The sequence below is a fragment of the Lithohypha guttulata genome, assembly GCF_036872675.1.
Source record: "Lithohypha guttulata strain CCFEE 5908 chromosome Unknown scaffold_5, whole genome shotgun sequence".
Lineage (NCBI taxonomy): Eukaryota > Fungi > Ascomycota > Eurotiomycetes > Chaetothyriales > Trichomeriaceae > Lithohypha > Lithohypha guttulata.
The window spans coordinates 446,175-470,762 of record NW_027042754.1 but is presented as its reverse complement, the minus strand read 5'-3'; the positions used below and the strand labels follow the sequence as shown (position 1 = coordinate 470,762).

General features: G+C 49.8%; 12 protein-coding genes across 12 annotated transcripts; 7 read left to right on the top strand and 5 right to left on the bottom strand.

The window, feature by feature from the left end:
• Window positions 1-265: 265 nt before the first annotated feature.
• Window positions 266-838, top strand: VMA3 (H(+)-transporting V0 sector ATPase subunit c; the record flags this gene model as incomplete). The annotated part of the gene is made up of 2 exons (XM_064900949.1): window positions 266-295; window positions 380-838. The coding sequence occupies 2 exons, from the start codon at window positions 266-268 to the stop codon at window positions 836-838; spliced, it is 489 nt and encodes a 162-aa protein (XP_064752025.1).
• Window positions 839-1,215: 377 nt separating this feature from the next.
• Window positions 1,216-2,352, bottom strand: LTR64_006619 (uncharacterized protein; the record flags this gene model as incomplete). Its single annotated transcript, XM_064900948.1, has 1 exon — window positions 1,216-2,352. The coding sequence occupies one exon, from the start codon at window positions 2,350-2,352 to the stop codon at window positions 1,216-1,218; it is 1,137 nt and encodes a 378-aa protein (XP_064752024.1).
• Window positions 2,353-3,863: 1,511 nt separating this feature from the next.
• On the bottom strand, window positions 3,864-5,249 carry LTR64_006618 (uncharacterized protein; the record flags this gene model as incomplete). Its single annotated transcript, XM_064900947.1, has 1 exon — window positions 3,864-5,249. One exon carries the CDS (start codon window positions 5,247-5,249, stop codon window positions 3,864-3,866), a length of 1,386 nt encoding a protein of 461 aa, XP_064752023.1.
• A 271-nt stretch (window positions 5,250-5,520) lies between these two features.
• Window positions 5,521-6,972, bottom strand: LTR64_006617 (uncharacterized protein; the record flags this gene model as incomplete). Its single annotated transcript, XM_064900946.1, has 1 exon — window positions 5,521-6,972. One exon carries the CDS (start codon window positions 6,970-6,972, stop codon window positions 5,521-5,523), a length of 1,452 nt encoding a protein of 483 aa, XP_064752022.1.
• A 302-nt stretch (window positions 6,973-7,274) lies between these two features.
• Window positions 7,275-8,987, bottom strand: LTR64_006616 (uncharacterized protein; the record flags this gene model as incomplete). The annotated part of the gene is made up of 2 exons (XM_064900945.1): window positions 7,275-8,731; window positions 8,807-8,987. The coding sequence occupies 2 exons, from the start codon at window positions 8,985-8,987 to the stop codon at window positions 7,275-7,277; spliced, it is 1,638 nt and encodes a 545-aa protein (XP_064752021.1).
• A 461-nt stretch (window positions 8,988-9,448) lies between these two features.
• LTR64_006615 (uncharacterized protein) lies at window positions 9,449-11,002 on the top strand (the record flags this gene model as incomplete). The annotated part of the gene is made up of 1 exon (XM_064900944.1): window positions 9,449-11,002. The coding sequence occupies one exon, from the start codon at window positions 9,449-9,451 to the stop codon at window positions 11,000-11,002; it is 1,554 nt and encodes a 517-aa protein (XP_064752020.1).
• Window positions 11,003-11,414: 412 nt separating this feature from the next.
• LTR64_006614 (uncharacterized protein) lies at window positions 11,415-11,744 on the top strand (the record flags this gene model as incomplete). The annotated part of the gene is made up of 1 exon (XM_064900943.1): window positions 11,415-11,744. One exon carries the CDS (start codon window positions 11,415-11,417, stop codon window positions 11,742-11,744), a length of 330 nt encoding a protein of 109 aa, XP_064752019.1.
• Window positions 11,745-12,184: 440 nt separating this feature from the next.
• On the top strand, window positions 12,185-14,606 carry LTR64_006613 (uncharacterized protein; the record flags this gene model as incomplete). The annotated part of the gene is made up of 2 exons (XM_064900942.1): window positions 12,185-12,461; window positions 12,712-14,606. 2 exons carry the CDS (start codon window positions 12,185-12,187, stop codon window positions 14,604-14,606), a joined length of 2,172 nt encoding a protein of 723 aa, XP_064752018.1.
• Window positions 14,607-15,149: 543 nt separating this feature from the next.
• CKB1 (casein kinase 2 regulatory subunit) lies at window positions 15,150-16,448 on the top strand (the record flags this gene model as incomplete). The annotated part of the gene is made up of 1 exon (XM_064900941.1): window positions 15,150-16,448. One exon carries the CDS (start codon window positions 15,150-15,152, stop codon window positions 16,446-16,448), a length of 1,299 nt encoding a protein of 432 aa, XP_064752017.1.
• Window positions 16,449-17,719: 1,271 nt separating this feature from the next.
• LTR64_006611 (uncharacterized protein) lies at window positions 17,720-18,884 on the top strand (the record flags this gene model as incomplete). The annotated part of the gene is made up of 4 exons (XM_064900940.1): window positions 17,720-18,252; window positions 18,298-18,345; window positions 18,424-18,698; window positions 18,751-18,884. 4 exons carry the CDS (start codon window positions 17,720-17,722, stop codon window positions 18,882-18,884), a joined length of 990 nt encoding a protein of 329 aa, XP_064752016.1.
• Window positions 18,885-20,177: 1,293 nt separating this feature from the next.
• Window positions 20,178-22,388, top strand: LTR64_006610 (uncharacterized protein; the record flags this gene model as incomplete). The annotated part of the gene is made up of 5 exons (XM_064900939.1): window positions 20,178-20,276; window positions 20,331-21,035; window positions 21,093-21,241; window positions 21,293-21,838; window positions 21,890-22,388. The coding sequence occupies 5 exons, from the start codon at window positions 20,178-20,180 to the stop codon at window positions 22,386-22,388; spliced, it is 1,998 nt and encodes a 665-aa protein (XP_064752015.1).
• Window positions 22,389-23,240: 852 nt separating this feature from the next.
• On the bottom strand, window positions 23,241-24,556 carry LTR64_006609 (uncharacterized protein; the record flags this gene model as incomplete). Its single annotated transcript, XM_064900938.1, has 2 exons — window positions 23,241-23,618; window positions 23,717-24,556. 2 exons carry the CDS (start codon window positions 24,554-24,556, stop codon window positions 23,241-23,243), a joined length of 1,218 nt encoding a protein of 405 aa, XP_064752014.1.
• Between the last annotated feature and the right edge of the window lie 32 nt (window positions 24,557-24,588).

The window sequence follows — 24,588 nt, the reverse complement described above, 5'->3', positions numbered from 1 at the left end:
AACCACACACTCGCTTTACTATTCTGGTATACGAGCAACAAGCGAAGGATGTCACGTGCTACCAATTGAAGAGGAGCAAAATGCAGATGCCTGGGACATGGGTGTTGACAGGCAGAGCAGTATCTGAGGTGCGAGATAGATAAGAGTTCAGTGAAACCCTGCCTGAATCCATGGACTCCTACGATACTCACCGAAACAGCAAACGGGCCATCTGTCCGACTTTGATCACTAATCACGTCCATACAACAGCCCCCGAATCACCAATATGGCATCAGACGCCTGTCCAGTCTACTCAGTCAGTCAGCCTCTCTCTCTACCTCACCCATCTCATCCCGTCCCACAACACAACCAACTAAAGAACTGACTCTCCCACCTGCAGCCGTTCTTCGCCGCCCTCGGCGCCGCAACCTCCATCACCCTAGCCAACATCGGCGCCTCCTATGGCACCGCCAAATCCGGCATCGGCATCATGGCCGCCGGCGTCCTCCGCCCTGACAACATGGTCAAATCCCTAACCCCCACAATCATGGCCGGCATCCTCTCCATCTACGGCCTCGTCGTCTCGATCCAAATCTCCGCCTCTATCGTCGCTCCCCTCCCCCTGGCTGAGAGTTTCGTGTATTTTGGTGCAGGGATCGCGGTTGGACTGTCGGCATTAGCGTCAGGGTTTTCGATTGGGATTGTGGGGGATGCGGGTGTGAGAGCGTTTGCGCAGCAGCCGAGATTGTTTGTGGCGATGGTGTTGATTTTGATATTTGCGGAGGTGTTGGGCTTGTACGGAATGATCGTGGCGTTATTGATGATTAGTAGGACCAGCCAGATGCAGGGGCTGTGTTGATGGGAGTGTTTGTCTTGTCTTGGAAGGAGAAGAGCAAAAGAGTAGATGTGAGTACAGAGGAGAGATGTAGTGCTCGTCGTTGGTTATCGTGGCCTGGTCATCGTTGAGCTCAGCCCAAGAAAAGTCAACCGTCGAGAATTCATTCAATGGTTTTCCAAAGCCTGGCTATAGGATGTTGTGGCAAGAAACACTCTGATACTATGTTTCTACTCATGTCAAGATCTGTAATAATTCTTGCTTCCAAACAAGACATCATCCTTTGAGGTTGCGTGAGCTTGGTATACACCTTAATTGCTGCAGCCGGTCGCCCAGTGGGCCTACTAGTCAAGATCAAGCCGTCAATCGTTGATCTTCGGCACGTTCCGACCCGGTGCATTTTACTCTCCAACATCTGAAGTGGAAGCTGACACGGACGCGATAGATACTATCTGTCTTGACTTTCGACCATTGCTCTTCCTTGAAACGACTGAGTTCCTCCTAGGGAATCTTGAAGACAGTGGTGAAGTAACTGCTTTGCCTGAAATGCCAGTCGTTCTTATTCTCACACTTCCGTTGTTCTTCAAGGATGTGTCGTCTCGTTTTCGTTTGGGTCCAGCTTTGGTGAGCGTGAAAGTGGTTTCTAGCACTCTTCGTCTTGTATAATCACCTTGTCCACCTCGTTGGAGCAATTCTTTGACTTTCTTAAGCCTCGCCATTTCCCAAACGTCGTCTTCGTAAACTTGAAAGGTGCGTGCCTCACTTTCCAGCTGCACATTGTTGTTTACCAGGAACCGCACGGTCTCCACCTTAAGCCCTTCAACAGCTTTCCCCAAAAGTAGAGATCCAAGCGTCTGATTCTCGTAGTCCTCGCAGACAGAATCCAGGCCAACTGTCATGGCAAGCCACGCCCATTTGTCAAGTCTCGTGCCATAATGCGGCATGAGCATCTGCTGTAGCTCACGTTTCGAGTCGACCAGATCCTGAGAGTAGTGCATTATGAGCTTCAAAATTGGCACTCTAGCCTCTGATCGACGATCAAGCTCGTCACAAATCACTAGTCCACGCATCCTCATGTCTTGAGCTGTGTCCGTGTGGGGCAGCAGAAGCTTTCGATTGTCCAGAAAAAGTTTAAGCATCTCCAAGTTGCCATGCTCTGTTAGAGCGAGCAAGGGTTGTGAAGCTGAAAAACTGCCTTCTGTGCCCCTCTCATGCCTAAAATAATGTTGTGACCTGAGGGCGCTGATGGCAATCTCGAGAAAGCTCTGTTGATTGTTCTGGCCTACCTGTATCAAAAACCCTTTCATCTCGGCGATGTTACGCCAGGTATCAGTCCAGTCAAAGAGTACACGCAGCATTCCTCCACACATCGCCTCATCGTTGTTTTGGTAGGTCTTGGTGTTCATAATGAGTTGCATGGCGTCAACATAAGAGCAGTTACCACTATTGAATTTCCATTGCCATTTGAGCAGTCTCTTAAGCACTTCACGATAGCCAAGGCGTATGGCTTCCAGGAGTGGATTCGATACGGCCGGCATGTGTGTAAGCTTTGACAATACTTCTTCATGTTCTCTTGCTTCGATGTAAAGCTCGTCAATTATAGACGGCCTGTCTTGGCGCGCAGCAACCACAGAGCAGTCGCAGAGAATGCTAGCAACCATGTCCTGTGAAACGCTATCGTCAGCCGTGTACTCCTCCAGTAGATCCTGTAATGCTGGCACATCCCCTCGATGGCAAGCTACAAGCAGCCGCCAATATCGCTCATCTCTGTACCACAATTGGTTGAAGTGGTCACTCGATCCACCAAGAGAGAACACAAGCGACCCAAAAACCGAAAACACGGCGTTCATCATATCGTGGTCATTGCAGGAAGAGGTCGAGGACGAGCCGACAACTTGACCAAAGCATACTTGCTGCGGTCTGTAGCACAGACAGGTATTCAGAATGGTGTTGGCATCGTGAGGGTCGTACCCCAGAGTCCGGAGGATTGCCTTGCGAATGGCTCTGTGTCCCTTCTTGCGAGGTTGACTACGCTTGTTAAGAAAACCTTGGAGCTGTAGATAGCCGATGTGACGAGGAATCCTTTTGTAGGCGACGCTGTCTTCGAGATCTTTGATTTGCAAGATGAATAGGGAACAGAGGACTTCGTCGTTAAATCAGCGGTTGACCTGACGGAGCTGAAGACATGCGTGGAGGTCCGAGTCAAGCAGATACTGTTGTATTATGTTCGACAATACATTATCTGAGAGGGTGGAAGCATTACCCCCGCGTGCGTTGGCTGACCCAGTGATGGAAGTGTTTGCCGTTCGCAGGAATGGAGTAGGCTTCGGCGATGCCATAGGCGAGGTATAGCTAAGACTGGCTATGGGTAGGTGGTATTGTCGTAAAGAATTCAAAATTGCTATAGAGTATCTATAAAATTAGTTTAACAATGAACGAGTAGGTAGGAAGCATGATAGTGACACTGGTGAAGATCACTTGCGATCGTGTTGGTTTCGTGTTGACCTGCACATCAATTTGGCATGTACAGACAGGTTGAATCAGGCTGCACCTTCCACAGAAGAGAGGGCGCGAGTGTGACCAATGACTTGAGAAGGGTATAGAAGCTCGTGCAGTGAGACATACGCGCAATGGAACAATGGACTACAAGGCTCTTTGCAAGGCAGATACTAGTAGGGAGTGGTTGGTTGCCTAGCCACGAGAAGAGCCAAACATCGCTCAAGGATAGTGCGTCTCTGGTTCGCTTCTGAGGGAGCGATATCAGTCATTGTTCCTGAGCAAACATTGGTCCACCACGACTGTCTGAAAGTACCTCCTCTTCGCCCAAGTTGGCTTGGCTTGGCGCGTCGCGCTCCATAGACCGGTCAATAAACTGAGTGGCTAGAGCCTCCACCCTCTTCAGTCCAAGCCGCTGTGATGGAACTTTATCATGCGGATGAAGCTGGCGTCGCTCTTCTATGAGTGGCAGCATGGCATAAGTTATCGCATGGACTCGTTCTAGGCGGAAGTCGAAGGTCGAGGTAGATGGCTACAATACTTGAAGGGCGACTTAATTACCACTAACCTGCTTTCCCAGGCCTGACTCCTGTCTGTAGAGGTCCTCCATACGTCGTCTGACAGCAACAGCCTGGTGATCCTCCGAGAATTCGACGTCCTGCCAGCTCAAGCAATGATCTTTCTTCACATCTTGCTTCAGCACCAGCCCATGAGCAAGACCTATCGGTAGACCCTCAATCTCAAGCGACCGCTGCGCTGGGAAAAGCTTGCCATAGACCATGAACCCACCTTCACCGTCGAGCTTTTCACCTGCTTTCAGATCACGCTTCGCAGTAGCTACCACATCCGCTTTCCACGTTTTGGTTTGTCCAGTAGGCTCTCCACGACACATGATGTTTGCGACGGAAACTCCAAGCTCGAGGCCAATCAAGTGGAAGGGTTTGTATTGGACAGCATACCGCCCTGAAGAATCTGTCTTCAAGCCATATTGCGCAAAGCATTCTCTTTGATATTCTCCTGGCGCCTCAATGACGACATACACGCCCCACCGAATATCGTTGTAGACATCTCGACCGTCAAGCTCAAGGCAAGAGACCACTTCGACCATTCCTTTCTTTTCTAGTTGTCCGCCATCCTTCCTTGGTCGTAGAACTGATGGTAAATCATGCGTGTCACATGGTGGAAACTTCAACCCGTCGGTGGGTGGGTCTAAATCACACGCATTCGCGACAGCTGCCATCTCTAATGCACTTTTGGTACCATCAAGGAACGAGTTGAACATCTGCTTGTTGAAGTCCCCTGTCGCAAGCTGCTCTTTAGTGAAGCCGTAATAGTCCCAAACGGTGGCAGGGGTACTATAATGAAATTGGGGCAGATGTTTAGTACCCTTACCAGCACACACCACCGTAAAACCAGCCGTTCTGGCCCAATCAACCAGCTCGGAGATCAAGGCAGGTTGGTCGCCATATGCCATACTGTATATAATACCAGCTTCGGCTGCTTTGCGAGCTAAGTATGGTCCAGCAAGGACATCTGCTTCCACATTGACCATGACGATATGCTTTTTATGCTCGCAACATAAAAGGGCATGGCGTACACCAGCAGCTGGATTACCCGTAACTTCCAGTACAACGTCGATACCTGGCGTAGCAATCATAGCAGCACTGTCGGTCGTGATTGCTGTTTTGCCCTGCTTGATGCCTTCCTCGATGCTTAGTGAAAGTGTGTTATCACATTTGCTTTCAGGAAACCCTGTACGCGTCAATGCAGCTGATGCCCGCTTTGGGTCAAGATCTGCAATAGCAGCGAGGCGCATACCGGCCGTGCCATGGCATTGCGACACGAACATACTGCCAAATTTCCCAGCACCAATGAGTCCAATCTGTATGGACTTCCCTTGCGCCTCCAGAGCGGCCAGCTTAGTTGACAACGAACTCATTTTGACGAGCGAAGTAATGGTATGATATTTGCGAAAACCGGGCGCCTTATCTCAAGGCATGTATTGATTTGGACTTTTGAGGACTGACTGGTGTGAGCCACAGTACTTGCTCACTCTTCGAGAGGACATCTCTTGTGCGGAGACGCTCCTCCCCACTGACTCAAATTGAGTTTGCTGAATGGAGCGGTTGTGCTCGGAGCATTTCCGGTACTCACAAAGTCGTGATTAGATGAACAGGCAAGAAGGAGTGTATTGATTGAGCCTCATGCAATCAAGCCTGCCAGCCTCGTACAACTTCGAAGAGAGTATCCTCCGAACCAACATTGCCTGGAAACACGATGTAAGGTATACCAGCCCATTTGCTTGTGTCCTCGAAGCATTCCCATAGAGGTACACCAGGAGCAGCTTGACCTATAACAGTAGCGCGCCTCATCTTAAGACCTTTTGTGGCCATGTCGCTCGATGTTATCCCACCTTTTGCAATCACATATCGTGGCCTTGTCTTCAGTTCTTGCAAAAACCGGACTAAGTTTCGAGCAATCACTCCACCAATATTGAGACTCTCACGTTCATCCTTGCCAGTAATCAATTTTCGAGAGGTCATCACAAGGACATCTTGACCCTTTTGAATTTCACCTTCAGCTTGATGGATAGCTTGGGAGACGGCACTGTTGGCAGAAGTTTCTGACTCGAGCAATTCGTCGACCTGGAGCTCGATCGTGGTCAATTTATCTCCAGCTTTCTCACGTAATGCTTTCAGTTGTGCGGTTGTTTTTGGCACATATGATCCGGCGATAATCAGTCCACCAACATTCTTGTCAAGATGTAGTGCATCAGCTGACTTGGGTGGTATCGGCTTGATGCCTAATCGTGCTGACACAAGAGCCGCTCCAGATCTGTAGAGAAACCTCCGTCCTCGGCTTGCTGCTTCCAAAATACCGAGTACGACCACATCCATGTCCTCCTCCGCTGCAGCGTTAACAACAACCACGGAGCCCTTTGAGAAGGACAGCAACTGTTTACAGATTTCATCGGGCCCTCCAGATCGAATATCTGTGAGCGACAAAGCTTTGACGTTGTTTGCATTGATAGAACCCCGAGATTTCTCCACAACCCAATCACGTAAATTTGAACTCTTATAGCCGAAGCTCGCGTCCTGCGCGAATGGAGTCTGTCCCGCTGGTACTAGCTTATCACCCTCCGCGACATAGTGAACATCGTCAATGGTATATCGACCTCCTTGCAAGAAGAACGGAGCCAAGATCCAGCAGTCTGCCTTGCGATCCAGGGCAGACTCTGAGACTTCTGCCTCTAGCGGAAAATGTCCTCTCAAGGTTGAATCGGAACGAAGGACAACCTCAAAGTCTGTGCCAGTGGCTTTTGACGCAGCAAGAAGATTGTTACATATCTCCGCGATGAGAGATTTTGCTTCTGGAGGATGAAGCGCGCGGGAATTGGTCAAGATGAAGAAACCGCGAGTTTTGGTTGTCAAATCAGAGGTGAATGTTGAGCTCAGTAGAGACACGTCCCACTGCGTGAGCACATTGATATCGTGACATGTCTGTGTACCTGTTGGATCATCGTCAAGGACGACCAAGAGCGGGATTGAGTCACCAGTATTGTTGATCTTGGTTCTGATAAGTGATCTAAGATCTCCACCATATACAGCAGGTAGACTAGATAGTGCATCGGAAAGTGAGCGTGGTTGAGCGTCAGAACTCATTTTAGTTCAAGTGATAGCAATGTCGAAGCTACAACGATACGTTGAATACAGAAAAGGTTCGAGGGAGCCTTGAGCATAAATACTTTGGACGGCTGAAGACCACGATGTCGAAACTAGACTGAACAGCACCAGGCCGAAACTTTCGTTCAACTGAAACTCCAACTGTTCTCTGGAGTCCCAAGCGACAGTCGGTGAACATCGGCCAAACACCGATATCATGCCAGCAGTCTGCAGGAACACCGTCAACATGCTCTTGAGGCTTGACCACAATGGAGATACAAAGGCCGCCGATTTTGCGTGATCTACTCGTACTGCGCTTGGTCGAACTTCTCCTTAGGCCAGAACCGTGCTCGAATCTCATTGCCATTGAATACTCGTCCTTCGAGAGCATTCACAGCTCGAAGGGCGGACAGAGGCTGTGTGAAGTAAATGAAGACCATTGCGCCCAACTCATTGCTAGTATTCGAGTGAATGTAGACTCGCTCGACATTGCCATACTTGTCACCACATTCTTCGCCAATCTCTTGCATAATATTACCATCTCCTCTCATCATCTCTGCCTGAATATCCATACCCTGAAGCATTCCTTCAAGGCGTACGATTTCTGACATAGCACCGAATTTGCCCTCTTCTGCTTCCTTGCCAAGTCGCGATTTAGTGCCGCCCATGATGCGACCAGTTTGAACTGGAGTGACATAGCCCCCACCTTCGGCATCTGATTTCTTTTTCCTCTTGTCGACCTTTGCATAGAGAGCTGATGTGACTCCAGTGCCTTCTTTACCTAGGCCTTGTCCTTTAGACCAACCATATTTGGCCATGAGTCGCTCAGCAAACTTAGCCTGACCTGGTTTGAGAGACTTGGGGGCATGAGACTGAGCTTCTTGTGGCTCTTCATCTACATCCATGGCTTGTAACTCAGCCTCATTTGCAGGAAGCTCAGGATCGGGCGAAGGGAGGTTGTAGCGTACGGGTGCCCTAGCTATTTGTCCAGGGAGCGGCAAAGGGACTGTTGCTGGAGGCGGTAGTTGGATATTCTTGCCCGTCATCTGCATACGGCGTGCCCACGCATCTTCGCCCCTCGTGTCACCAGGCACCTTGCCGGCAGCAGGCGGTTCGTGTTCGGTTTCTTCGGGTGGAGGAGGCGGAGGAGGAGGCTCTGTGAATGATGCAGGAGGCGCGAATGACATTGAAGGTGGGGGTACAAATTGTCCTGCCAAGTTAATATAATGAACTGATTGCTTGGTGAACTGCTTACTGTTTTTGGCTTCGTTAATGCAGGTATCACTGTCGGAGTCGTGGTCGCTCGACTTCTTACGCTGCATTCGATGACGATAAAGGAGATCTTTCCATTCTCTGACCTCACGAATTTTCTCGTCACTATGTTTGTACTCTTCATATGTGTTTGGTCTCGAAGGATCGTAGATGTCGTCCCAATCGTGCTGAATATGCTGTGAGGAGTCTTTATTCTTCTTCCGCTTTTTACGTCCTCCACGTTGGCGAGTGCTCGCATAGTACGCATTGATATCCTCGTCATCGGAAACAGTGGCAGTCCAGTCTGCTACCGTGCTCTTCTGAGCGGACAGAGGAGTGGACGCCGCCGCAAGTACACCGGTCCGCTCAGCCTTGACATCCGCGGCCGGCGGATCGTTGATACTTTCAGCTGGCTTTGGGAGAGCTGCTAGCTTGCTTGCGATGGCTTTTGCTTTTGCTTTTTGAGCAGCCAATTGTGGTCTTTTCGTAGGTTGAAATCGGAGAGAGGCTGTTCAAGGCGCAAGCAGAAACACGTGAGCAATCCATTCTACGTCGCCTTTCGACTTACGAGCATGTCATTTACCAGCAAGGGCATTTTGCTTCTTTGCAGCTTCGTCTTCGGCAGGAGAATCAGCTGGTTTGTTGTATGTAACAGGGGCACCAGAAATAGTGCCAGGAGCTTGGTTGTTTGGGTCAAGCAGATTCGCATACAGCGAGAGACCTGTTCGAGAGCCAGATGTAGGCGGCGGTGTATCGTTCGCCATGCTGACGTTCCAAATGGCGTGTCTGTGAACGAGACTTTACAGCAACGGGATCTCAAGATGGCAGTCACGATCCTGCACGGTTGCGCCTGCAGTTTCGGTATAGTTTCCCTGGATGATTGTCTGTTTGGCCGCCCAACAACTAAGACCAAAAATTCGACGTGTGGTAGCAGTAGACACTGACGATAAGTTGATGATAGGAAACAAATCGAGGCTCAATACCTTGCTCGGCTTATCACGTCTATCGCGATCGCGCGTCAGAGTGCAGATTTACAATATGCAGTCCGTTCAAGCAGATGTATAGCGGCTGGAAGGACCATGATGAAATCGATAAAAGGTAGGGCTCTGCTATCTTGACATCTCCATTGCACCATTTACGATCGTGTTGCTATCATCCCATCGTTCTTCCTTAGCTTTTGCATCTCTATTCGATTGTCCCTTTGCGTTCTCACGCTACCTACAAGATGGAATCGAGCACGACATTACCTACTGCAATCGACAAATCATCCCATGATACAGCAATCGTCGTGCCTGGTGCAGATCCACTCGAAGTATCGTACGAACAGTTAGCTGCTGACATACTGGAACTGCAACGGAAACTCGCCGATCTTGGTATCAAGAGAGCCGACGCTGTATCTATTGCCATTCCAAACAGTTACGAATTCATCGTTGCCTTCCTCGCTGCCTCCACTCAACGAGCTATTGCTGCTCCGCTGAACCCAGCCTATAAACAAGACGAGTTCGAGTTCTACATCGATGACCTAGCTTCCTCCCTATGTCTTGTGCCAAAAGGTCAATACGAGAGCAATAGCCCTGCAGTGAGAGCTGCAAGGAAATACAATGCAGCCATAGCAGAATGTTATCGGAAAGGGTCGCGCATTTACCTCGACGTGAAGGAAAAAGGAAAGCTTGAGCAAGCCGAGAAACCCTGCCCGATACTCGTCGCTGAGCCGGAAGATGTAGCACTTGTCTTGCACACTTCTGGTACTACAGGCCGTCCCAAAGCTGTACCACTTTCTCATCGAAATTTGACGAGAACCATGAAGAACATTCAGGAGACGTACGAGCTTACGCGAAAGGATCGGACTATGCTCGTTATGCCGTTGTTCCATGTCCATGGTCTGCTAGCTGGCTTTCTCGCTCCGCTACGCGCTAGAGGTTCTGTTGTTGTACCTGACCGTTTCTCAGCTGGTCAGTTCTGGAAAGACTTTGTGGCCTGCAAAGCAAATTGGTGGACGGCTGTTCCGACGATTCATCAAATACTCCTCAGGAGTCCAACCCCTAGTCCCATACCAGATATTCGCTTCATCCGGTCATGCTCGTCTCCCCTCTCACCTAAGGTGTTCCACGACCTCGAGAAGACGTATAATGCACCTGTCCTCGAAGCGTATGCCATGACCGAGGCAGCACATCAAATGACCTCGAATCCTCTCCCACACAAAGGCAAGCGTCAGCCAGGCTCGGTCGGAATTGGTCAAGGTGTCGAAATCAAAATCCTAGACGAGGCAGGTGAAGAGCTTGCACAAGGCAAAGAGGGAGAGGTTTGCATCAAAGGCGAAAACGTCACTAAAGGGTACCTGAACAATCCCAAGGCTAATAAGGAGGCATTCACTGCATCTGGCTTTTTCAGGACTGGTGATCAAGGTAAAAAAGACGGAGATGGATACGTGATTTTGACTGGTCGCATAAAAGAACTGATCAATCGAGGGGGCGAGAAGATCTCCCCTATTGAGCTGGACAATCTGCTGGCTACGAATCCTAAGCTCAGTGAAGCTGTCAGCTTTGCGATACCTTCAGAATTGTATGGGCAGGAAATTGGTGTGGCTGTTGTACAGAAATCAGGTCAGCATGTGACAGAGAAAGAGATCATAGAATATGTGGCCAACAAAAGTGCAAGCTTCAAGAAGCCTAGTCGAGTATGGATTTTGGAGGACATACCAAAGACTGCAACTGGAAAGACTCAGAGAAGGAAGGTAGCTGAGACTTTACTGGCGAAAGACACAAAGGCAAAATTGTAGGACCTTCAACTATTGTGCAAAGCAGCTTGCCGATTTGTGTAGATAAGAACAACCTTTGTTATTATGCTAGGGGGTATCAATGGGATTTGTTGAAGGACTGGAGAACACAGTCTACAGTGTTGATAAGATCAGCCGTGTTGACCGTACAATTTACATCTGAGCCGGCAATATCGTCCAAGCATTTCCACCTCGGTTTAACAATGCTGTTACCAAAACGTGAAGCGTCCAGCATAGCTCAATGATCATAGATGGAGACATTCCGATGTGGTTGTCGCATAACTTTGTTTAGATTGACCAGTCTCCTGTGTGTTCTGGTGCAAACATGATACTCAGTCTATCTGCGTCACATCCCATCATCAAGTCTATAGGTTCAATTACCACGTTTCACAGACTCTTGAGCACAACAGCCATCATGTCTGCGCCGAACAAAGAATGGCTAGTCCAGATACCCGACAAGCCAAATGCCCTCCAGAACCGCCTTCATGCGCGTCCAGCCCATCTCAAGAATCTCACTCCCAGGATCGAAGCTGGTCAAGTGGTCTTTGGTGGTGCTATGCTATCCAAGCAGCCAGTGGAAGGAGAAAGCCCGGATATGGTAGGCAGTGTTATGCTCGTCAAGGCTGAGAGCGAAGAGGAAGTCAAGGAGCTGCTGAAGAACGATGAATACACGAAGCAAGGTGCCTGGGACGTCGAGAACGCAAAGATTATCCCCTTCAGATGTGCTGTGAGGACTGCGATGTAGCTGTGCATAGCACAGAGGCGGAAAAGACGGCGCAGCAAGATATACTACTGCAATGAACAGAGGGAGGACTATCGATTCGAGCCTGTCCAATGCCTTCTAGCCCAGCTGGACCACACATGGCGCTCTATTCATGCTGAAGCAAGGTCAAGCTTAGAGGCACGAAGTGCTAGAACGTATGGAAAGAGGCTTCTGTGGTTCTGTTACGCATACTGTCCTACCAAATCCAGAGGTGCATAGCCCTGTCTTCACTTATATTGTTTGTGGACGAAGACCACGTCCCTACCCCTTTGAGTTACGTAGACTCGTTAGGAAGCTCGACTCTTCGCTCAGCCATGAGCTGTCGATTGACTACAAACATATCTTTCTTTCGGATAGTTCTCGAAAATAATCACTTGCAACAACGACAGTAATACATAGATTGGTGCTAAGTCCTTGGAAACATGGATGGTGCGGAGCTCCCCAGACCAAGCAGTGGGACCCCGGACGTCTCCATGTTTTGTCTCAATTTCTTGACCCCGGAGCTGATTCCGCAGTCCTTTCACGCTCGAGCCACCAACACCATTATGGCCACTTCTGCATCGCCGTCAGCCTCTGCGAACGGCTCTGATGTCAAGGCAGCTCAAAAGCGCAAAGCTGACGAAGACGATGGCAGTCCGCAGGCTCAAGGTCATGGTCGCTCTAAGCGAAGTCGGTACATATCTATAGCATGCAACGAATGTAAGCGACGCAAAATCAAATGCAACGGCCAGACACCATGCGCTCGCTGTGGAAACCTCTCGCTGGACTGCGTGTACGCTCCAAACTGCTGCACGAACTCGCTGAAGGACTCTCAGTGAGAAGGCCTCCAGACTACCACAAGCATAAACTGACCATCCTAGGGAGTTCAAGCAAATACAGGACCAAGTCTCAGCACTTCAAGACCAAGTAGCTGACCTGTATAACACTATTAATGAATTGCGTGGAACAGTGGCTTCCGCTCAAAACGACTCTTTCTATCAACAACCTGACAACGGCCGGTCTAACATCAACGTCGCGAGGACGCTTCCTCCACTTGTATCCCCAAAGCGTCAACAGCCTCAGCGCTCTTTGCCGCGATTCCACGGACCTACGAGTAGCATCTATGGCTTCGATGTCGCCAAGAGCAGTCTGTCCAACATGGGTATTACTCAGCCAATGGAGCTAGAAGGCCTGATATCAAGAGATCGCAGTCAAGCTGCTTCACCTGTACATTTGGCTCCCCACCCGAAAAAGGACCCTATCTGGCTCCTTGACCAGGCTGAGGTGACGAGATTGATCAGAATATATGATGAAGAGTGCTTTATCATGTACCCCATGTTTGACATGGACAAATTGTACAAACACGTTAACAACCTCTATACGTTCATCGGTGCTGCCTTACGCTCCGGATTTGGCCAGGTAGGCCTTCCCGGCGAGGACGCTTTGGACGATGATATGACCACTCAATTAAAGCTCGTGCTGGCTTGTGCTCTCATCATTGAGGGTCATGGTCAGCATGAGCTGGGCCAAAAACTCTATGATAGTGCTAAAAAGTCTGTGGACCTTGTTATTGTGGGTCACCTAAGTATCAAAGCGGTCGTGCTCGTCATCTTGACAGCGACATACCATTTCCAGAAAGACGAAGAGACCCAGGCCTGGCGGTTCATCGGAATTGCGGGACGAGCGTGCATCGAAATGGGCCTGCACCGCCGGGACTCTCTTATACGTTCCTTTCCAAACCAGACTGAACTCAAACAAGCAGTGCGAGTATTCTGGGTAGTCTACGCCCTCGACCGGCGTTGGAGCTTTGGCACTGGGATGCCCTTTTCACTACAGGACTCCGACATCGATGCTTCACTACCAGAGCCTGACAACATGTATCCCTACTTGAAGCACATTACTGTTTACAATCACATTGCGACCAGAATCTGGCAGCACATTTCTGCCTTTGAGGCTGGGAAACAGGGGGTTCGGCGTGACGATGTTGGCTATCTTGACTTTCAAATACTACAGTGGTATCAAAACATACCGGATTCCCTTAAATTCGACAGCAGTAACCTTGTCGCGGAGAATGAGGTGCCTGATCGCAAGACACGACGATTGCGGTTCCTCATGTTCCTGCGCAAAAACCAAGCTCGTATTAGCGTTTACAGGCCGATATTACATTCAGCAACGTCGATCATCGACCACCGCCACCATGCTGAGACAGTAATCGACATAGCTAAGGACACAATTAGGACCATAATTGGTATTGATCGCATCAGTGATATTTACCAAACACAACAGGTCTGCTACAACTATTTTCTTGTTCAAGCTCTTGCAGTGATATTCCTCTCAGTCGCTCATGCTCCAGCCATCTTTTCTGATCAGACCAGAGAGGAATTTTATGGCGCCATTGATCTGATCAAGGGATTCAGTACCAAGTCCCACACCACGAGAAGACTGTGGAAAACCATAAAAGGACTAAAAGAGCTTGGGCACAAGATTGGTCAGCTTGCTCAAGGGGAGGTCAAAGCGCAACAGACACCACAGCAACTACAGCTGGAGGATGATGCTCACTCGAACGCTGCACTGGCTATGGCTTCTCTCGGAGGACATAAGGTGACGAACTATCCGCCGCCACCACCACTTCCTCATAATCCTCTTAGCATTGATATGTACTCGCCTGAAGATGCAAGCCAGATGGGGAACGAGTTGACGGCGCTCTTCGAGTTAGCAGGTGCTTATGGCAACAGCCACCATGGAATTGGAGGAGCTAGCATCGAGCCATTCACAGGTTTTGTACAAGGGCAAGATGGCGACAGCTTTAATGCTATATTCGGAAACGAGCCAGAGTTCTCCAGGATTATGAACGAGTTACTTTAGCAGTTACGACGATATAATTTACTTGCGACTTTGTCGAAGGATAACAGAAAATGTATTCTAAGCGCCGTTTTTTTTTTACTGTGCCGTAACGTTGATGCCCTGGCTAGGCTGTAAGGCAGCCACTTTGCAGCCTCCACGTGTTGGGCGGTTCGTGCCAAGGCAGCATCGCAAGTAATCGTACATCGATCATGCCCTACATTGTTGTATGGAACTGCATGGATACAAATGCCTATTGACACATGTTCTGCAAATTCAGCAGTCGCACTACTGAGGCAAATCGAGACGCCTCGTTTTCAATAATACAACTCTACCTCCAACGCGCATACGACCCTCATCGAGAAACAGTGGGAGTTAGACGGGTGACAGTTCAGCGCTTTATATCAGATTGACTCCAGCGAGACAGCAGCAGCATGTACTCCTGAAACAGATCGTCACAAGTCACACCAACCGCCAACCGGTGCCTGAGTGCTCCTCCAACCGTCGACTAGCCCCTCCACTCATTTATGTATGCCCAAGCGAACAATACTGCCGTAAGCCTCGAGTATGCCCGAATTCGACCCCTCAGACATGTCTGCGACATCTTCTCAAGGAGTCGACAGCTGGATCGCAGGTTTCTGCAATCTGACCGGCCACGAATACTTTGCGGAAGTGTCAGAAGACTTTATCGAGGATGATTTCAATCTCACTGGGCTGCAAGCTCAGGTGCCAATGTATAAAGAGGCTCTGGAGATGATTCTGGACGTCGAGCCATCAGAAACGGGATCTTCGAATTTGAGTGAAGAAGAGGAAGAAGAGGAGGAAGAAGAGGAAGACGACGAGGAAGGCTTATTAGGGGAAGAGCTTGATCAGCCAGTCGAAGGTGCACAGAACGGAGGTAATCGAAATCAGAACAGAAGAAATGGCCGCACAAATTCAGACACGTCCGTCATCGAATCGTCCGCGGAACTGCTATACGGGTTGATCCATGCACGATACATAATGTCTCGGCCTGGCATACAACAGATGCTAGAAAAATACGAGCTGGCACATTTCGGGTACTGTCCGAGAGTGTACTGCCATGGCACAAAAGTTCTTCCAGTTGGCAGGACGGATACACCAGGGCAAGAGACGGTTAAGCTGTTTTGTCCAAGTTGTTTAGACATCTATACTCCTCCCAACTCTAGATTCCAGGCGGTCGATGGCGCCTTCTTTGGTACAACCTTCCCTGGCTTGTTCTTGATGACTTTTCCTGAGCTGGATATCGCGCCAGCCAAGAAGAGGTCACGGGACAATGGAGCTACAAACGAAGAGACAGAAAGTATATTGTCTCCGAATGAGGCCGCTCAACACCAAGGTATGACAGCAAGCAGGAGTAGCAGCCTCACACTACCTTCGGCTCCATTAATACCTGGCGTCAATACTGCCAAGGACGAACGAGCGGCAGCCCAAGCCGCCATGCTCGCTGCACTGCCCCCTCAGCCGGCCACGATCAATGGTGTAGCGGCTCAGAATCTTGCCCCAGGACTAGGAAGAAGCAAAATCTACGAGCCGAAAATCTATGGGTTTAGGGTGTCGGAAAGAGCTAAAGGTGGTCCCAGAATGAGGTGGCTGAGGTCGAAGCCATTAGATCTTAATGAACTTGACGAAGCACGAATATATCACGAAAAGTATGGTGGCAACGTGGATGGAGATCCCGACGATGAAGCTGATGAGGAAGGAGGTAATATTGAGGACAACGAGGAAGAGGAGGGTGACGGCGACGCGGTCATGCAATCTGCATCTACTCGACCAAGCAGTAAGCGCAAAGGCAAGCCGAATTCGAAGTCAAAGGCTGGGATCGCAAATGTACCGGGTGGCGGATAGAAGATGGCGACGTTCCGAAACCTCGAACAAGGCAAATTAGTACATCAGGCCTCGATTCTGAGGCTTCCGACACTACCACAATCCATCTAATATGGAGGTATGGGTTAACGTGTTGTGAGGTGCAGCACGATGAAGATCTGCAAACGCTATGCCCAAGGACTGGATAGGGCATCTCTCTACTTATCTGGGCTGGACCTTGGAGGAAGGGTGGGTGGCAACCACGTAGATCTTCTACAGTAGGGCACTCAAATTCTAACTGTCATGACAGTTCATACACATTTCTTGCTCGGCAGGAGCATACGCGGAAGCGGCAGGTTACATTTGTGCATGAGAAATGAGAAATCGACTTCTTCGGTATTCATTCATGGTCCTTCACTGTGCGATGATAATCACCGTGGCGCTCTATCACTTGCTTGTACAAGACAATTTCACCGCACTACTGAGCAGGTCCCGATAGTGGCAAGTATCGTTTTTTCATTAAGAGCAAGACGTGCTGTTCCTCTCCATGAAATCATTATCTGACCTTGCCACTTTCCAGGAAAGACGTTGATTCCTTACACATTCATACTGTTTCATATGTTCTACAGCTAATACGCTGGCTAAGAAGGATGTTCCCAATGAACCGCGATATGACCGCAGTTTCTAAGGTGTTTCTCCCAATTTCATGAAGCCAATCAACCTACCGCAAATCCTGCAGGCGGGCAACCTCAGCATGTCAGATATCATACAACTCACCTGCTACGAGATCGCATGATGCTGAGCACCGACCACCTGGGGCGTCCATGTTATCTTACGAGGAATGCCACACCAGGCTCACTGCGGAATGTGATCACCAATGGTTCGACATGGTATGCAACCATGTAGCCACACAGCCAAACCACAATATCTACCTCCCACAGCCGTGTCTCTTCGTGACGTTCTGTCGTTGGATTATCGCTGTTGTCCTTGTCACTCGTTTTGATCCCAGGATGCAGCTGAGAAACTGGATAGCGTTGGCATTTACTGCAGCTGTGCAGGCGCAGCTAACCACAGTCACATCTTGTGAAAGCTATAACTATACCACCACACTCACTTTTACGGAATTTGCAACGTATTATTACAGTAATGGCGCGATTGTTGGAGGCCCACGTGCCACAAGCAGCACCACATCATCATCCTCAAGGTCTTTGACAAGCTTTACTTTGCCATTTGCAAGTTCGAGTACAGCACTGACGAATGACGGAATTGGGGGAAGTCGGAGTACGACGAGATCGACCTTGAGTACGACCTCGATGACCACAACCTCGATGACCTCTCGAGTACCGGGCAATGGTACAGATGTGCTGATCCCTCCCAACGATCCTGTAGCTCCAAGCACACCAATTCCTACTAGCCGGAGCACCACGACCACGACCACAACTCTGACCTCGAGCCCTACGATTGCCATGATCTCAAGCACTTCGTCTTCCACGTCCCAGACCACAAGCCTATCTTCGAGCTCGACCTTGGCAACTTCGCTGACAAGTACCATGAGCATAACCAGCACATCCAGCGAGGCCTCGAGCTCGGTAGAGGAAGGCAGCACCTCGACCACCACTACGTCAAGCACGACGTCGGAAGAAGGAACTACCACAAGCGTCAGCTCTTCAACAACCACCTCCGCCTCGAGTGAGCCGGCAGTCACGAACCAAGCCTACATCGACACAATCTTGCGACATCACAATGCGCATCGAGCTAATCACAGTGCTGATGCCCTGACATGGGATGCTGCGCTTGCTGCTACTTCCAAGAAAACCGCCGATAGCTGCGTCTATGCACACGACACGTGGGTGTAATCTAACATTAGAAAGGCATTACTGAAAGTGCGCAGAGTAACAGATTGTCCATCGGCTCTAGAAGACCCGCCAACATCTTGCTAGTAAGTAAACCCGGCAGCCCATATTAGCATCGAGTTCAGGGCTGGATGTTTGCGAGGAATACCCCTAACTTGGTATAGTGGACAGAATATAGGCGCCGGATATCTATCGACTCAGATGGGCTATCTCATCTCAGACGGATTCTACAATAGCGAAGTCGAATTCTACACTTACTACGGAGGTGAACCAGACGTGACGACGCTAAGACAATGGGGTCACTTCAGTCAAATTGTATGGAGCGACACTCAGACGGTCGGTTGCTACACTACAGATTGCTCCGATACTGAACTTGTGAACATTGCTCCCTCATCTAATATCCGACCGGTCTTCACTGTCTGCAATTATGGACCAGCAGGTAAGTGGCTTTCCTCGGTGTATTGAGGCACTACTAACATGATCTCTCCCAGGCAATTTCCTCGACGAATTTGCGAATAACGTGATTCAGCCGTTGGACCGACCATCAATTTATGCCGGATATCAATGTCCGACCGCAGAAAATTGCGAGGATAATGCGTGGGTAGATATCGGTATCGAGGTCTAGGAGTTTGCGACAACCCGTCATGAAGACAGGGGCGTATTTTCGACTCATGCATATCTAAAGGATCTATCGAGCTATAACTCTCGAGGCGTGCTGATACTTCGTGGCGGCTGAGTTGGTATTCACATGACATGCACACATATACGGAAATAGGTTATTTTCTAACCAGTCAGACGAGGGGTGTTGGTTGAGAATCTGGTTCGAAGACCCTGGAATCTAATCCCGCCATTATTCAATGCCGCGCATGATCACATTTCTGGCCAACCACAACGAGCCACCAATGTAGACTGTTTGAGTTGGTGCTGAAGTCCCACAGACCTACGACATACTGCAGCGTTGGCTTTGATTACATACGTAGGTGACCACAATGAGAAGGCAGATAGACAGAGTTCGAATTCCGGAAGTATATACCCGTCGAAGCCGCCCCACTATTGCCCATATGCTAGTAGCTGGTGCCAGTCCAAATATGGTAGGGAAGCCACGACTATTCGTTTGGTATGACCTACACCGATATTCGTGTTAGGACACCAAGATTCGCCTCATGCCAGTATGATTACGCGATTGACATCGTGCTCAGATCTCTTCAAGCTGTTGACATTTGACATGAACGCCAAACAGCGAGGTTTGCTCCTACTGCCAGTGCCACGAGTGGAGGTATCGTGCCAGCCACTTAGTGGAGCCACACTGAACAGCTTTTGCCTTTCGCCAGTGGCAGCGAGTACTTTGGTGCGCCGTGGTGCCTTTTCCGGCTTCCAGTTCCGCTTTGCCTCGTCGTTTCTTTGGTTGTGTCATGGACACAGATCTGCATTGCCTGTCATTCGAGTTGTTGAGCCGGAGGGTTTCGCCGCGTTGTGCTCGATGCTGTTCTCTATCGTAAACTTGTCGAATCGTTCCTTCGAGCGGCCGATATGACGCCCAGACGAACAGATCTTGCGGACATGATCCAAGTCGGTGCTTGTGCGGTGCGAGCCTACTGCCCTGCTTGCAAGCAGCATATAAAAAGCTCAAGCAAGACTCGAGTAGTATATGAGGAATCGGTCAGTCGTGATCCAGCGCCATTACTCGTAACGGTCAACACACCCTGTAGCGTTCAAGTTGTCCTTCGCGAGTGGACCTGCCTTCCATGGCGACGACCGGTCCACGAATAAAATTCGCCTGTTGTTTTTGCCATGTTCTTGCACTGTACCATTGACGACATATTCGAACTTAGTGGTTCTCTGTCGTACCTTTACTTTGCACCACTACCAACCCTCGTCTCTGCGCCCGCAGATTTACTCGATCCTCACACTCCCAAGCATGAACCCAGGGCAACAGCAACAGCAGCAGCAACAACAGCCACGAGGCCAAAGAAAAGCATCAGTCGCATGTGGTGCCTGTAAATACAGGAAAACTAAAGTTAGTGTCCACAAGAGAGATCGTGCCTAATACCTGCTAATATTCGGTCGACAGTGCACAGGTGCTAGCCCTTGCGATGCATGCGCAACCCGAGGCACTCCATGTATCTACGATGTGACAACAGATCAGCGCAGGAAAATTGCAAACCAGCGCAACATTCAGCATCTGGCTGAAACTCGGTTGGTCCTTGAAAGATATCAGCAACTCATTGGTGGCATTGTCGCCATCCTCCGAGCCGACGATGACGGTCTCGCACGAGACCTCGTAAATGCTATTCGTTCTAATACCGACCTTTCCCAATTGGCAGCGCATGTTCGAAATGTGCGGAGGGACATGCCCAACGTTGAGCATGCTTTCTCTCAGATCAATTTCTCGATAGAAGACACTGAGGAGCGACAATCGTCTTCAGGTCTGACCGACTTTGACGGGCAACCCGATCCCAGTTTGCAGAACGGCGAACGCTCTCCTACAGACCGGTCCCACGGGGGGTCGCCCCCATATCCTCGCAAGAAGCGTATCAGGACAGGTAGAATAGAAGACATGGTCAACCCTCCTGTCTCCATCCCTGCCAAGCCTTGGACAACCGTCACTGACGACGACGATTTTGTTTCGCATTTGATATCTTTGTGGTTCACCTGGGCCCATCCTTGGTGGCATTGGGTAGACGAGCACGTCCTTCTGGAAGCTATGCGAAATGGTGATGTGAACGACCCCATCTGCTCTCCGTTCCTGGTAAACATGATTCTTGCTGATTCTTGCGTAAGTGTAAATTGTTCTGATTATTGGTATGGCCGATAACTAAGACGAAGCCACTAGCTCCTGGATGCTCTCGACGAGAACGATAGTCTCTCGAATACCGAGCTTCGCGATCAATTCTACGCCGAGGCTTTGAAAGGCTTGGACGCGGCCGATCATAGAACCTCCTTGCTGACTATAGTGCAAACCATGGGTGTACAATGGACATAGTGAGTCTCACTCTCACAGATATTGGTTTCCTGGCTGACATAGGGTTTCAGCCTTGTTACAAATGGTCAGGACAAGCATGGTCATACAGTCCTACACGAGCAGCACAAGAAATCCAAAGACCTGGACCAATGGCGAGCCAACATCGATCGTGAAGGTCTGTACTCCGCCGCCGAGCTGGCGAAGATCGACACATGCTTGGACAATTTGGCTTGGACGATGTTTGCTCTTGATACAATATCGTCCATGAGCTCTGGAGAGATGTCTCCTCCACCTCCACCTTCCAAACGTCGGCCTGCGAATGATCATCGAGGCGACGGACCCCACACTGAACCTCGCGAAACATTATGGCTACCCTACCCTGAACAGAAAAAGATCAAGTCGCCTTTCCATTATCAATGCCACTTCGGCTCCTTTTTGTCGTTAGCAGAGGCTGCAGCTAAAGATGAGTCTATGTTGCCACAAGGTCATACGAAAAACGATCCGCAGATATATCACGCATTCTACAAGCGATTCGAGGAGCTCGAAAAGTGGTCTCTGCCATTGCCTCCTTGCATGCAGCTTGGCCCGCATGCTACTCCTCATGTCATCACATTACAGTAAGTACAGCCCGAATTTTCGATTTCGGTGGAAATACTCATGTTTTACAGTGCATTACATTACTGGGTTATGTTAAGCATGTGCAAAGAGGTAGCAGCCGCAGAAGCCGGTCATGCTTCACAGTCGAAGATCATGAGCACCGGAGGCATCTGGCACGCTCGAGCCTTGAACGCAGCCCGTGCTATTGGTAACCTGATGCTACGAATGTATCGAGAGTGGGGTCACGACCACTTCCCCGTCATAATAACGCAGCCTGTATCCTTGGCTCTATTCGCCCTCCTCGATCATCTTCACGAGCAGGCTTCCCTTACGGCTTTTGTCAGTCTGTGTTACACAATGCATGCCGCAGCACGACGATACATGGTCGGCAAGGGTGTGATGCGATTATTACAGCAGACTGCGTGGGATCGTGGCATACAGCTACCAAGCGAAGTGATGCATTTGTTCTACACACATTCAATTCAACAACCGCATGCCTATCCAGGTGCGCCACCTGAGATTAGTGTTGATTATTTACTTGGCAAATGGGACGACTTTAATATCAAATGATAGCTTACCGTTGAGCGAGCACCGACAACAGCACTAGCAAATCGGTCCGACTAGTCTCTCCAGCGCAAGGCGGTAGTGACCAGTGAAAACGTTGTCGTAAAACGCTGCAAGCTGCGTTCGGATCTCGGATTGTGGCCGACCAAACTAGTGTTGTGCTAGACCAACATCTCTCTGAGGTCATACAATGCTCAGGCCAATCCCCCAACCTTCGACAGCTACTACCGACGACGGTCTTGGGCCGAGGCCGCGATCTCAGTTGAGCACCTTCGCCATCAGAGCTGTGCGCCAAGATTCCTCCAACATTTGACCCAACAAGCAGTATTCGACCTGAATTTTTCATAGGACGACCCTAGTATGGCAACCAGTCGGGAGGTGCGAACGATCACAGGTCAACAATCCATATCATTCCAGCCGATTAGCTAAGACACCCGTCAGTTCCATTCCCAATAGGCAGAGGAAGACATGACATTGGCACCTCAATAGCAGACCACAGTACGAATGGCTTACATGCATGAGAACCGTCTATCTATATCTACGCGCGAACGAAAATTGCAGAGGAGTCTCAAACAGAGAAAAGTTCATGGCACAGGAATATGAAGCAGACGAGATGGCTGCAGGTGGTCTGATCTTGCAAGAAAGGACGAGATAGAAGAAATTAGAAGAAATTACATACACTATTATACCAAATGTTTCTCTAACAGTCGATTCTGCCACTCGAGATAAGCCAACTTGAGACACGACTACGCATATATGCACTAGAGGAATGCATTCATTGTAGAAATAGGATCTGTACCGTGTCTTAGGTCAAATTCAATATTTTTTATGGCGCTGTTGCTTTTCTCGCTAGTCTATCTAGATTTCCTCGTCTGCTTCTTCATCTTCATCGTCACTGGAGTCCCAATCGAAGTGAATCTCTTCAATACCTCGCTCTTTCATTACCGCAAGCTTCTTCTTAGGTGCTTGTGGTGGTGCTGGCGTACCTAGATCTGGTACAGGTGTGTTGGCGAAGTCTATTCTGCTAGTCCGCCGTAGTGGTCGTGGAGGAAATAGAGATGGGAGTGGTGTCGTAGGAGGTGCAGCTAGCAGTGGCACTTGCACAGGTGTGAGGGGATGTCGCTGCACATCAAATGCGCGACGAGGTGGCGGTGGTGACGAGGTGGTGTATGGACTCACTTCTTCTCCGTCGTCACCATGACGAACGAGAATGGTGTAGTACTCGTCCTCATCCCACTGCCTCCTCACATCTTGGACCGCAAGCATTGGGTCTTGTGGTTCTCTCGACCTTGCTTTGTCAATCGCTGCGAGATAACGCGCGTCATTGTGCTTACCTTGTCGGCCAGCGCGTCTGTCTTTGACGGCAGGAGACGGCTATCAACGCCCTTGTGTCGTCCTAGGAGCTTGTTCTTTGTCTTGGTGACGACGTTCTTGACCTGGCTGAGTAAGGAACTCCCGCATAGTCGGTGTCGTGAAGATGGCGTTCTTGGGCGCCGAGGTGGGTACATATGCGATGTGCCTGTCCTGGCGACATCCGTGGGAATGATGAGGGTGAGTAAAGGAGCAGTGGTGCGAGCTGGTCGTGGCGGTAGTTCTGACCGCTGTAGACGCCTCGCATGCCACTGATCCATCGTCACTTCGACCGAGTTTCGTGCATTGCGGAATGTGTGGTTCACAGGCGTTGACATCGCCGTGTGGATATCATCCTCCATTCCAACTGGAGATTCGGTCAAGTAATCCGCGTACTGGGGGATCATTTCGGCTGGCAGCACAGAACCAGGTTCGTAGCTGGCGAAATCCTCTGCTACTGCGTTGCCGGGTGCTGTAGGATCGTACCTCAGACGAGGTAGTGTATAGTCTGGCGCGTGTGATCCATCATTCACGGCGAACACGACAGGCTCAGTGTCATCATCCTGTGACACTGGTCGGACCTTGTCTTGCTCTAGAAGGTGGTCGATATAATCAGCTTCTTCGGCTGTTTCTGCCCCTATTTGGGCATTTGGTGTCTGGTCTATACTCAGATCGTCAGCGGCATCGTCCAGCAGACCCTCCGTGGTTGCAGCAACATACACTAATTCGAACTCCGCGGTTTCGAACCGTGCACCATGAGGACTGCCAGTCGCTTCATCGACGAGCTGCTCGGCCTCAGCCACGGTGAGTGGTATCGCATTCATGGCTTCACCGGCACAGACTGCACAAGGATAAG